Source organism: Dermacentor albipictus, chromosome 1 (assembly GCF_038994185.2).
Source record: "Dermacentor albipictus isolate Rhodes 1998 colony chromosome 1, USDA_Dalb.pri_finalv2, whole genome shotgun sequence".
NCBI classification, from domain to species: domain Eukaryota; kingdom Metazoa; phylum Arthropoda; class Arachnida; order Ixodida; family Ixodidae; genus Dermacentor; species Dermacentor albipictus.
The window spans coordinates 222,142,653-222,155,270 of NC_091821.1; the positions used below are offsets into that span (position 1 = coordinate 222,142,653).

At 44.0% G+C, this 12,618-nt stretch overlaps 2 protein-coding genes across 11 annotated transcripts in view; one reads left to right on the forward strand and one right to left on the reverse strand.

Annotated features, from left to right (window-relative positions):
- LOC135919898 (uncharacterized) overlaps positions 1 to 12,618 on the forward strand; it is a 392,168-nt gene that overhangs the window by 58,658 nt on the left and 320,892 nt on the right. For 2 of the 10 annotated variants that reach the window (XR_011511087.1, XM_070530932.1), the window contains exon 2: positions 9,572 to 9,638. The exons of the other annotated variants lie outside the window; for them this stretch is intronic. Coding sequence is in view for 1 of the 2 variants with exons in the window: in XM_070530932.1 (XP_070387033.1) it covers positions 9,572 to 9,638 (67 nt within the window). In the remaining variant the exon portion in view is untranslated. The remainder of the gene's footprint in view (positions 1 to 9,571; positions 9,639 to 12,618) is intronic. 10 annotated transcript variants of the gene reach the window in all.
- The window catches only part of LOC135919896 (forkhead box protein F1-like), a 61,439-nt gene that overhangs the window by 45,294 nt on the left and 3,527 nt on the right, over positions 1 to 12,618 (reverse strand). The gene's annotated exons all lie outside the window — the stretch shown is intronic.

Sequence of the window (12,618 nt, forward strand, 5' to 3'; positions counted from 1 at the left end):
TGACGCGGGGATACTTCCAGCTAAATAATAATAATAATAATAATAATAATAATAATAATAATAACAATAATAATAATAATAACAATGCGACACCGGTTGCGTTAGAAACGGAAGTGGCGTCATTTTTGTTCTCAGAGGCGCGAAATTTGTTTTGTGGCCTGCCATTGGAGCTGTATTTTCATGTCACCTGGGATTTGACTCGACGGACGTTTCGACCTTTTAACGCGGAAAGTGATGCAAAAAAATGTCACCCGTACGGGTGTCAAGATGACACCGATTCTCAGAATACCATTTCTTTGCAGGCCGAACAAAACTTTCGGTGTTGAGTGCTGGTCGCATCGTCTGACGCCAGGCCCGTCGGCCAGCACAGCCGCACGAAGGTAGCTAAATTAATTTACCTGGTGGCCATAACTCACTACTTATGACTTAACACTTCGAAAAACGGTGAAACACACCTCGCAAACGACGTGCAAAGACAAACCGGGCCAAGCAGGTAAACTTTAGGTGCGCGCCTTCAAGCGCTGCATTGCATTGCATTGCATTTCATAGCGGCGTGAATAGCGGGCGCTGAAAAGGGGGAATTTATTTTTATGATAAAGGGGGAATTTATTTTTATGATAAAGTAAAAGACAGTTGTCATATTTCCTCGCCCCACGTATATAAGATTGATTAGGATTTTATTTATTTTAAATGAAATCAAACTTGGGCGCCGTTTATTTAAAGAACGGTTTCTCTTTCTGAACTTAAGTTCCCTCCTCACATAGTCGCGCTTCAATCGCTGCTCCCATAACCACCTTATTTTGTTGTAGCGCGAGCTGAACGACGAGGACTACAGAAAGGCACATCTGGCACACACATCCGCTAACTTTCAACAATAGATTTATTCCAGTTCTCGTCGCTATATATACACCCTCGAAACGCCTTACAACATGTGCAAAAGCTCGGCAAACTTAAAAAAAAAGCCTGGAGCCACATGCAAGCACTTTTTTGCCACACAGATTGACAGACATGTACGCGTTCAACGCGAACAAAGATAATCGAGCTTTTTTGTGAATAATGAAATGGAAGGCTTACTGACGCATGTGTCACCAAATGTTATTATGTGTCTAGCTTCTATTATCAAGCGCGTCATCTCACACCTTCTTCTATTCATGATTACTGTTTCTTTAAATCTGGTTTTGCATTTGCATCTGTGGCAATGGATGGCAAGAAAGCCATCAGCAGCCACGTTGTTTACTTTGCGACTGTGTTCAGGTATTTAGTGTTACTTTAGGCGCCAGAAATGCATGTGGCCGCAGTTCAGAAGCATTCAGCTCAATAAAAGGTCATGAGTCGAGCTGACTTTATGGGCAACTACAGCAATGTATTGAGAGCCAGGGATATCAAGAAAGTTTGTACCGGGCGTTTTACGGGGCGCTTTGGTCATGTGCACCAAACGGTGTGAGTGAGTTATGCAGTGTTTACGCCGATTATTTTTTTAAGATAGGAGGGCACTGTAAATCGATCCGTTGTTTTGGACTGGCGATTTGTTCCTCATTTTTAATCCGAACATGGCGATTTGTTCCATGTTCCTCACAGGCAGCTTTGTCGTCACTTTCATTGCCAATGACGTTGCAGTGTCCCGGTAGCCACTACTATTCCGTGGCCTCTGTCAATCACTTGGTGGTAGCGTAATATTAGTTTTGACAGCAATTGTTCATCTGAGTCGCGATGCAAAGCTGACAGGAGAGGTTGCAGGGTCACATTTGAGTCGCAGAATATGTCCAGGAGACTCGACGGTTGTTGAAGTCACGAGAAGGGGCTATCCAGGCTTCTCGTTAGGTACCGGAGTATTTCTTTCTGAGACAAAAATATTCTTTCTTCTTTTTTGGATGAACTGAATTGCCTTAGAGGCAACAGAAAGCCTAGGCATACCTAAACAACCCTTTTCTCTGACGCTGCAAAGCAATCCACAGAGTTGCCTTTTATCGAAGCACAACGAAGAAGGCACCGAATGTCGTAACGTGGACTGATGCATGGGAAGTATTGGGCTCCACACATTTGTAAGAGCCGCTCGTATGTGTATGTGTGTTCGCCATCTGTGTGAGAAATGTATACGCATTTGTAAAAGTCGCTCTGACCAGAACCGGTAGAACAATATTGCACCGCTGTGGAAGACTCCACCGTGGCACTTGCAATTTTACCGAGGGGTGTGTGTAACGACCGCCCGGAACACATGAATAATTCCGGTGATCTTGTATTGTAGTGCGAGCAAGAAAACAGAAGCTCCGACCAAAGCTGTATTTTGAATAGACTCACACAAAGAGGAGTGATGCGTAGAGGTCCGACAAATTGAAACGGTAGGACTATATTATATGTAAACAGGAAGATAAGAACAGTCGAAGAAACAGCAGTTCCCAACAAGGTAGGCTGTGCTTAGACCCCTTTAATTTGGTATCCCAATTTGACTATGTATTTCTTATTGCTATTTTTTTCATTATTAATAATATTTGCTCTCATTTAAATAGAGAATGCCTGACATATCCTGAGCAATTGTTTTTCAGCTGTAGTTCGAACACTTCGTATTTTCCAAATGCTGTAAATGGCCTAAATTAATTGCTTCTTAGCATAAAATGTGGATACGCTCACAGGACGTTTACACACGAGTCCACAGGCATATTCTAGACCAATATTAGAAAATATGGCGAAAGGTCGAGGAGGCTCTACGAGGCGAGCCATGACGCTTCTGTTGCCGAAAGACCCCAGACGCCGCCACGAAATGCGCATATATTTGCTAGTACTAATTCAGTGCTCTTTGCGTAAAAGTGCTCGTTCTACGTTGGGATATACGTTATTGCGTACAGCTTGGACTAAAAGTGGACAATTTAACGTAGGGTGCCGGATCCTCCCCGATGTGAAATATATCCAGTCTATAGTTTCGCCATCCACGAAGACGACAAAAACTTCGCTCACCATTTCATGTATTCTTATCTGAATGTCTTTCATATCTTACTTTTTTTCATGTATCATGTCAATGGGCTAGGTCAGACTCTTTAAAGTGTCCTCTAAATCTCCTCCCTATCCTGCCATTTTCTTTTCCTTCCAGAGACACGCGATACAACGACGCGTATCATTTTCATAAATAGACTGTGCCGTGCCAAATGTCTGGAAGCTAACATTTACACTTTCATGTCCTGCTAGCCGCAGAATGACACGTAGAAATCAAGAGTTTTCATGCATATAAATGTTTACACCGCGTTGATTAGACTAAAGTGTTTCGATTTTCAAGCTGTAGTTCACGCTAGTGATTTGAAAATAAGGTACATGTGTTTCTTGGCGAAGGATATTGGGTGCGTTTATTCTTGCATAGAAAACGTTGCTGATCTTTACGCAAAATTCAATGGAAATTGTTTGTCGGTCACTTTTTTTTTTCGCTGGGCTTTTTGGACGTGCTTCTAGGGTAGTGAATTAGACTTTCATTCCGCCGCTTGCATTCGCATGTTCAGCTGCTGACATGTCGCAACCATCAATATACGTATTTCTAATTCTTATTACAGCGTATTTCACCAGGACAAGAAATTCGTAGCCCAAAAAAGTGGGCGAGCTACGTCGTCGATGAGTATTCAACATGGCAGATACATGATGAGTATCCAACATGGAGCAATAAGTGTGCAGCATGACTAAATCATGTTTGCAATCGCAAGCTATTGAGGATTCGCATATGACACTCCCAAAGGGGTGACCATCCTGTCATTCTGGATGACAGGATGGTTTTCTTTTTTTTCTTTGTGTGTGCGTGCGTGTGTGTGTGTGCGTGTGTGCGTGTGCGTGTGTGCGTGCGTGCGTGTGTGCGTGTGTGCGTGCGTGTGCGTGTTCGTGTGTGTGTGTGCGCGTGTGCGTGCGTGCGTGCGTGCGTGTGTGTGTGCGTGTGCGTGTGTGCGCGTGTGCGTGCGTGCGTGCGTGCGTGTGCGTGTTCGTGTGTGTGTGTGCGCGCGCGCGCGCGCGTGTGTGTGTGTGTTTGTGTGTGTGTGTGTGTGTGTGTGTGTGTGTGTGTGTGTGTGTGTGTTTGTGAAGTGGCCAGACAGCCCCATAATTAAATTCCTCATCTAAAGAGTGCCATTGAATTGCACGCCTGAAAGAAATACGCGCACATACTGGACCAATTATTTGTTTCTGTTATCCGACCCTTTTAGTAACAAACCGGGTGTGTTCAATATGCATAGTAGTGGGAGAATAAATGTGCTAACTGGTTCCCAAGTTACCTTAGGAACCATGGAAAATGCATGGTCATTTCCATGCATATTTACTTTATCACGGAATACCTCCAGGCCTCATATGACATTTAATTGTCAGCACTACTGAATTGGTCAGCACTACTGAATTGAATACCAGCATCTACATAAGTGTTGAACTGAAATTTTGCGGCACCGCCTGCGCGACGTGCAGGAACGCGTCTGCAGCCCATCCCCTGATATTTCGCGTTCCCCAGCCGTGTTTCGCATACCTGCTAAGTAAGAGTACGTTTTCGTTTTCAATAACAGCACTTCTTATAACTTTTCTTTCGTTGCCTGAAGCGCATGCAAGACTATTAAAAAATGTTTCGACGAGATGGATTGTCATGCGCAAATGTTAACATGACTATTGTGAGTCTCTGGTCTCTCGGTTTATTCTTGCTGGAGCCAAGCCGACAGCCACGTAGTCCTTTCTTTTTTTCCATTTCCAAGTTCATGCATTGGAATAGTAAAATGCAGGAATTCGGGACATGAAGACTCAGTGCCTCTAGCGGTCGTGACTAATATATATTTAGTCGCCCAGCAAGAAACTAACGGGTAGTCACACGAAGGAAGGGGTTCTACAGAGTTAGGAGCCCATCACGCATGCAGTGGAGCTGTTTCTGGCGTCTGAACTTTGAATCGCTACGTGTGCCGGTTGTATTTTCAGCCCCACACAACTTGGCCTCACTGTGCCCCCGGATTGCCTCCGCAGAAAGGAGCATGCGAGATTGCACTAAGCGTCACGTCTCTCAGTTCGTCGGGTGTACCCACCGTGTTTGTTCAGTGGCTATGGTGTTGGGCTGCTGAGCACGAGGTCGCGGGTCGAATCCCTGCCACGGCGGCCGCATTTCGGTTAAGGCGAAATGCGAATACACCCGTGTACTTAGATTTACGTGCACTGTAAACAACCTCAGGTGGTCCAAATGATTCCGGAGTCCTCCACTACGGCGTGCCTCATAATCAGATCGCGGTTTTGGCATGTCATCATCATCATCAGCCTGGTTACCATGATGGTTACGTAAAGCCCCATAATTTCATTTGATTAAGTACGCCGGATGTTCGACGTGGGTTGTACACGAAATTCCCCTGACCTATGGGAAGGTTTACGTCCGTCAAACGGGTCGATGTATAAATGAACGACTAAGAGAGCACCAGCATCCGATAAAGACCGGAAAAAGGTCTAATTTGCCCTTGCACTGCAGCGCATGCCCTTTGGCTATACTTGATAATCTGTGCCGGCCTTTGCTGGCAAGAACAACAATTTTGAGACAGTAGTGACCATATGGCACGTGAGCTTGCTGAGGCTTTTTTCACAAGGAATAAGGGTGATGATTATGTTAGTAATACCTTGGTCAGATTGTGTCAGAATGAAAGCAGGTTTCTAGCATGCGCGTTTGCGATGGTTTTGCAGACATGGAGTTATAAATATGCGTGTTGTTCAGAATAAAACCCAGTCGCGAGTAAAAGTTGCGCCCGTCCTTGTGTTCTTTTCGTCCATGTTTGCTTAACGGTGTACGACCGACTCACCCAACAACAAGCACTAACGCACTTTTTTCCCGAAACGCACACGAAGCTCTACCAAAGAAAATCTAGAGGAATTTTTGAGTATAAAGAACGATGCGCACAAAATACACTTCGTGAATTGTCATTCGAGAGTGGTTGTGGAACTCAAGAGACTGGGATTCTGCTGCTTTCGAACAGCGTGTTCACAAGCTACATAGAAATCACAGCTTTCGGGACACCAGATGTCACAAAACCTAGCGCAGTAGGGCAGATATATATATATATACACACACACACACACACACACACACACATATATATATATATATATATATATATATATATATATATATATATATATATATATATATATATATATATATATATATATATATAAACCTATCGGGTGGCAGAAGCTTACCATGCAGGCGGTGGGGGAGCGTTCTTTTTTTTTTTAACATAAAGTCTTGTGGATGTGAATATTAGTCCGTTGGTTCGATTCCGGGATTCACATATTATTTTTGAATATTTTATGCTGCTAATTAGGTATTTAGAAATTGGAGCTCTCAACGGTAAAGGAAAGGTCGCTGTATGGTGGAGGAGCAGCAATAATAAGCTACATGTCCCAAAGTTTTAGGTTCGCGCTTTTTTCTCAAGTTTTTTTTTGTTTTACTTTGTTGGTGGATGCAGTATATATGTCAAATAAACTAGTGCTTGAAATAAATATGAACGCTATAGCTCGTCTCTGAGTATTCGCTCGATCATGGTATACGACAGGATTTTCACATTGCTCATTAGGAAACTTGATGGCTCCTGGCTATTCCATGGCATTGAGCAGCCTTTACGTGCTTAGTCTCTGGCATATCATTTTATATTTCAAACAGATGGCAAGTTCCAGACAGGGTAGATGTTAGTATTCTTTTGGCGACCTTACGCAAAGAAATATGTCGTAGAGCCCCATACATAATGTCGTGCGCGTGTGACATATGATAGGGGCTTTTGCGTGTTCCGGAGTTTCGGACTCTTTTACAAATGTATTTCTTGTGGAGTATCAACAAATGATCGTCTGACTGGGGTCTAGCGTCGCGTCACAGTAATAATTCTTCTTGAAGTCTGCAATGCCTGATGTTCGCATCCTGCAGCTTGTTTCCGCCGCATTAGTAGCGCTAGAAGTAACCACTATGTTAAAAACGTAGTCCTCTTTAGCATGAATGTTCACGTCACACATAAAAACGAAGAGAAGCGTACTACGCGTGATTTTAGAATAATAAATAAACTACATCCTTGGTTCTTCACTCTGGATTTTTATGGATGAAGTAGGCAATAAAAATAAGGTCAATTCAGCTTACATCATCGAGTCATCGCAGGCTGAAGAAACTGATAAAACAATAATAACAAAATAATGAGACAGAAATAAAACACAGCGTTGGCACAAAAAAAAAAAGAAGCCGTGTGCCCCTAAGCACTTATTAGTTGAGACTGCGAAGACGTTAATGTTTATTTGAACGCCGCTGAACGGTTCTGAACTCCTCGCGGGCAAGCGAGTTCGTTGTATCGTTTGGCCAACGCTTCCTAAGTAGCACCGGGCCAGTGCAGTTCCATCCATGACGTCATGCTACCTTGCCCGACTGCCATAGAATCTAATGGTGACGCTCCCGAATAAGTAGCGGTGATTTTTACGCCACCGCTTTCGTCACACCGACCTTGGAAATTTCAGTCGAAGTAGCATGATGTCATACAGCAGAGTGCATAACCCTGCTATCTAGGAGGCGCTGCTTTAGCCCAGTGAGCAAGACACTCGACTTCTAAGCGTGGGGTCGTAGGTTCGAAGCTCACCACCGCTAACGTTTCCCCTTCGAATTTATTCTGCTTTTCTACATTAATTTCTTTGTAGTGATTGGCGAGGCTGAGTTAGAACCCAGGCGAGCGCTTGCGCGAACAAGAGACGTGCGGATCACAAAGGCATGCGAGGGTGACTTGGCGTCGTGGTGATGCCCTCTCCCCTCACGCAAGACCTGGCGCGTCAGAAGGTGTTCCCTTTCTCTCGATCTTCTCTGTCGGGGTGCGCACGTGACGTGGTGTCGTATGGTATGGTAAAACTTCATTCTGGTCCTTCGGAACGCGCGTCAGCATGTAGCGGACCGCTACCACGTAGCCAATGGGAAATTAGGTACCGTTTCACTGCTACAGACGCCGTCTTTTTCGCTCAATGGGCTATTTGATGCTTCCGTATCAAGAAAGAAAGACGAAACCTATGTCACTGAAGCATTCTAGGCTGCTGCACCCGCCTGGCGCATCAACCCGCATTTGACTGGCTCTCGTCTTCAGCCACAGCTTGATCCCAGAGAATTCTCCATAACAGAGTAGCTGCTTAGGGGTGAAACATTCTTTCATCGAGGAAAAGCATTACTTAGTGCACAATTTATGCAGGAGGAAAGAAGGCGACAGGACAAAGCGCTGCGCCTTGTCGCCTACTTTCCTTGCGTATCAATTGTGCGCTGAGTAAGGCTTGTCCTCGACCAAATAATTCTGCATAGCCACGTATGAAATCTCTTGAACGATTTCACTCATTAAGGTGGCTATTTTGCCAAGGAGCAGGCAATAACGTTTTTGGTTAATAAACATTTCTGTGGCAGCAAATATTTTTTGCGTGCACTACAGGAGACAATTTGGTTTGGCTGATTCAAGTTACATAATTAATGAAGATTCTTGCGAGTGTTTATTTAGAATTCACATGTGTCAAGCATGTGGCCGCGAAATAAAACTATTTTTACAGCGAAGCTCTTCAGGGATTGTTCGCCCAGGATCGTGTCCGTGTGTAAACACAAAATCCCGAACGTAGTGGAATGCCGGGCCGACCCACGGCGGAGGTGAAGCAGGCGTTAAGCACTCCCCATATGTGGACCGATACCGAAGATAGTGCAATACGGGGCCGACACGCGGTGGATGTGCAGTTCGCCATTAAGGGGCCCACATATACAGCTTAGCTGGTCATCCTTCTTCACAGAGTGGAAGGGTAACGAGTTGTTTTTTTAAATAACTGAAAGTAAGGTACTTAAGCTTCCACAAACGTAAAAGATACTTTTGGCCCATTATAGTAATTACTGGTGTATCATAGCGGTATTAATTTTATTCAGTCCGGACAGGTTTTCTAGTACCGACTGAAGCGATGTGATCATTAAAGACATGGGGAGGAACGGACTCATTTATTACTGTCGATCACCACACTCTGTTTGCGTTAGATAGTGACAAATTAGTTCTGGCATTTCATAACAACGGTGAGATTCTTTAAAATAGACATAATGATGTGACAAAATGTAATGCGACACCTGACGCGAGTTACCATAAAAAAAAACCGAGAGAGAAACATAAGAAGGAAGATATACGGAGGTCAACGGGAGGGAGGAATGTTCGGTTTGCTACCACAAATGAGGAAAAAAGAGTTCAGTTACCTTGTCTCTCGCCATAATGTCGCTTGCTATTCTGAGTGGCAGAAAGTGCATGTGCAAGTGGCATGTGCACTAGATTTGGTAACTAGGAAGTTAATTAATGCAATTAGCTAAATTATGAATGGATTGCTTTGGTTTTTCTTGTAAGTGATGTCCTGCTGAGCAGATAATTAATATGTAGCCACGGAATTCAAGTAAGTTTTCTGCTTTAAAAAAGTGTTTGATGTAAGAAAAAAAGAACGCTGTATAAACGTTTACTTCTTAAGGCATACAGTCAAGCTCGCTCAATGGCCATGAGCGTTGCGCTAATTTGTTCACACGAAATTGTAGCATGTGCTAATTAACACTATTTGCTCCGCTCGATAGGCTGTGGGTCACGGCGCTGCTGTTGGCACGCGGAATTCCAGCTCCTGCTGGCCATCTAGTTCTTGAGGTAAGAACAGCAAAAGATAACAGCGATGAGGCGTAGCATAACGGACTGTATATTCATGCCCCACAGTAATATCTCGTGAGGAGCCTTACCAAAAAGGAAGAACAAATCAACATCAGATGCGGCCGGGTTAACATTCAGCTTGCGACTAAGAAAAGGTAACGAAAAACATGGCAGCTAGGGCAAAAAAGAGTTTTTAAGGTGTAGCGCTTCCTGTAATGGTCCTCGCCGTAGCCTACAAGAATTCAATCACTCACGCGGTGAAGCGTGATGCTGACGCTGTCCTCTTGGACATTGTTTGGTGCATTTGGAAGTGAAGCTAGCCAAGGGAGGTAAGTTTACCGCCATCATACCAAGCGATGACAACTGGAACCGTATTAACAGAGCTCCTTGTGCCGTCCGCAATCGGCTATTGCCGCAGCGATCATCTTTCTATCACGATAACTGCTATCATGAGTGAGGGACGCCCAGACGCTGGCCGAAGGGGAAACGCTCTTACGCAAGCGAAGTTTCGTGAATGCGGGCCCTGGATACCTTACAACGATAAAATCATGAGGCCGCAATTATGCGCAACGTCTTCGTGACAACTGTTCATGCCTTTACCATGGCATTTTCTCCCAGATTCTCGGAGTCTCGCAAAACAAGACGTGTTCGAGAACTTGACCCCGTCTATACCAGCACGTTCTGTGTTCCGCTGTTTTCAGAAAAACAGAAAATAACGCCTGCATAAGTTGCCTTTTTAGTCCTCCGTCGACGTATTGAACCAGGTATAACCGTTCCCATTGTCGTTATTGAACCTCTCCCAGAACAAACCAAATCAGTACTGCAGGACTGTGCTTGTTCAGCTTACGGGAAACAGATGAAATTCCGAAAAACGACAATGAAGTGACAAGATCGCGTCATGGCACGTTAGTCACCTTCAGTGACGCACTTACTATGTGGAACGAAAAAGATGGCATCCAGTGAAGTTAAAGCTGTGTGAAAATTGTCAACCCCTTTTTCAAAAAAACCCTGCGCGGTAGCTTGAAAAACCCTACATTACCCTACACTGCCTTCTCTCTGACGCTACCTTTTACCCTACGCACGAACATCTCGTTCAAATAATGAACCACATGATTCATCATCATCATCATCATCATCATCATCATCATCATCATCATCATCGTCGTCGTTGTCGCCGTCGTCGTCGTCGTCGTCGTCATCATCATCATCATCATCATCAGCCTGGTTACGCCCACTGCAAGGCAAAGGCCTCTCCCATACTTCTCCAACTACCCCGGTCCACATGATTGACCACATGATTCAATATAACAGAAATGCTATTAATAAATAAGAGGCTGCCGAAACAAAGCAACGTAGTCGTTACATATATGAATAATGACAACGTTTTCTATTAGGCTTCCTATACATTTTATAACATACATACTTCTCAAGCACAATTTGATGGCTTAAATTTGCGCATTTCAGAACTAGCGTTGGGTTTTGCTTCGGCCAGCAAGAAAACTGAAATATGCATAGCTGAAATATCTTCTAAGGTAATGTCGTGAGAATGGCAGTGGCAGAAGTACAGGCGATCACTTTCTGAGCATGGTAAGCCTAGTAGGTGATTATGAACTGCTTATTTTAAGAGAGAGGGAGAAATAGAAGACAGGAAAGGCAGGGAGGTTAACTAGACGCACGTCCGGTTTGCTACCCTGCACTGGGGTAGGGTTATAGGGACGAAAAGAGAGAGAGAGAGAGAGAGGAGATAGAACTCAGTTTCACGCAGGTGGCCGTACGCGTCGATGGCACAGAAAGCCACGAAAGCGTTGTTGAAGTACCTCAAGTCGACAGGTCTTGGCAACTGTGTGCTTGTCTTGAAAATTATACTGCGTTACTTGACCTAACGCACATACCACTAAAACAGAATTACTTGTTGACTAATGTCTGATACTCAAGCAAATATTTTTGTTCAGTACATTTCCTTTCGATAGAGCATAATAAGTTCTTTTTTATTCGATCAGTGCTCACATTCACAGTTCCAGCCAGTCACGGCGAAAGGTGAAATAGAAAGACGGTGTTCAGGTTTCTAGCTAAATTTATCTCGCCTTATTTGTTTTCACATCACTCATGCTGGAGAGGGTTCGTTCAGACGGGGCGGGGCGTTAGAGGCTCAGTAAATGTAATACTGCGGGTCAGACCAACGCGGACATATTCCGAACTCTTCTGTTTCATGAATATTTTTTTGCCTCTCCAATTCTTGCCCACAATGATGCGCTTGACTCCGTCTTTCTCGTCGCTGGCTCAGTTCTTCCTGGATTATGAGACAAGTGAGCATTATGCTTCAGAAATATGCAAAGCTTCGTCCTGGTCTCAATACTAAGAGCGACATTACTAAACTTCATGAGCGAACATCCAAAGGACGGCATTGCTTTCTAAAGCTCGATGGCAGCCGTCTCATAAACGAACTCGTTGGCACTCTTTATACCTCAAGAGCGCCGATCCAAATAGATGGGAACGGAGAATCGGTTTGCTCACCATCTAATGCACACAATTTGATGAAACTTGTTGCATTTAAAAGAAAATGTTCAAATCTACCTTCTGCATAGACCAGACTATTTTGGTCTTTCTTTACACAAATGTTTTTATAAAAATTGTGGATTACAAAGTAAAGAAAATGAACCATCAAGTTTGCAGCTCTGTAACTCAGTTCAGGCCGAGTTCAGGTTTTCTCTCATAATAAATCTCTCGCTCTCTCTCTCCCTGTTAAGCTGCGGCGGTAAAAGCGCACTAAGCTACTCATATCGGACGCTTCATCGTGCTCCTTTGCCCTTGGAAACAATATTTAGGCGCTTTTCGAGCACCATTTGTTCAGTATAAATCACCGCTAAGGTATAGTTCCCGATTACACTTCATGATGTTGGCGCATTTGCAATTTTGCGGCTTCAGATGGTAGGTGTTCTGTGTATGTTTATGTCTTCAGTGACATCGAATTTGTTTGACT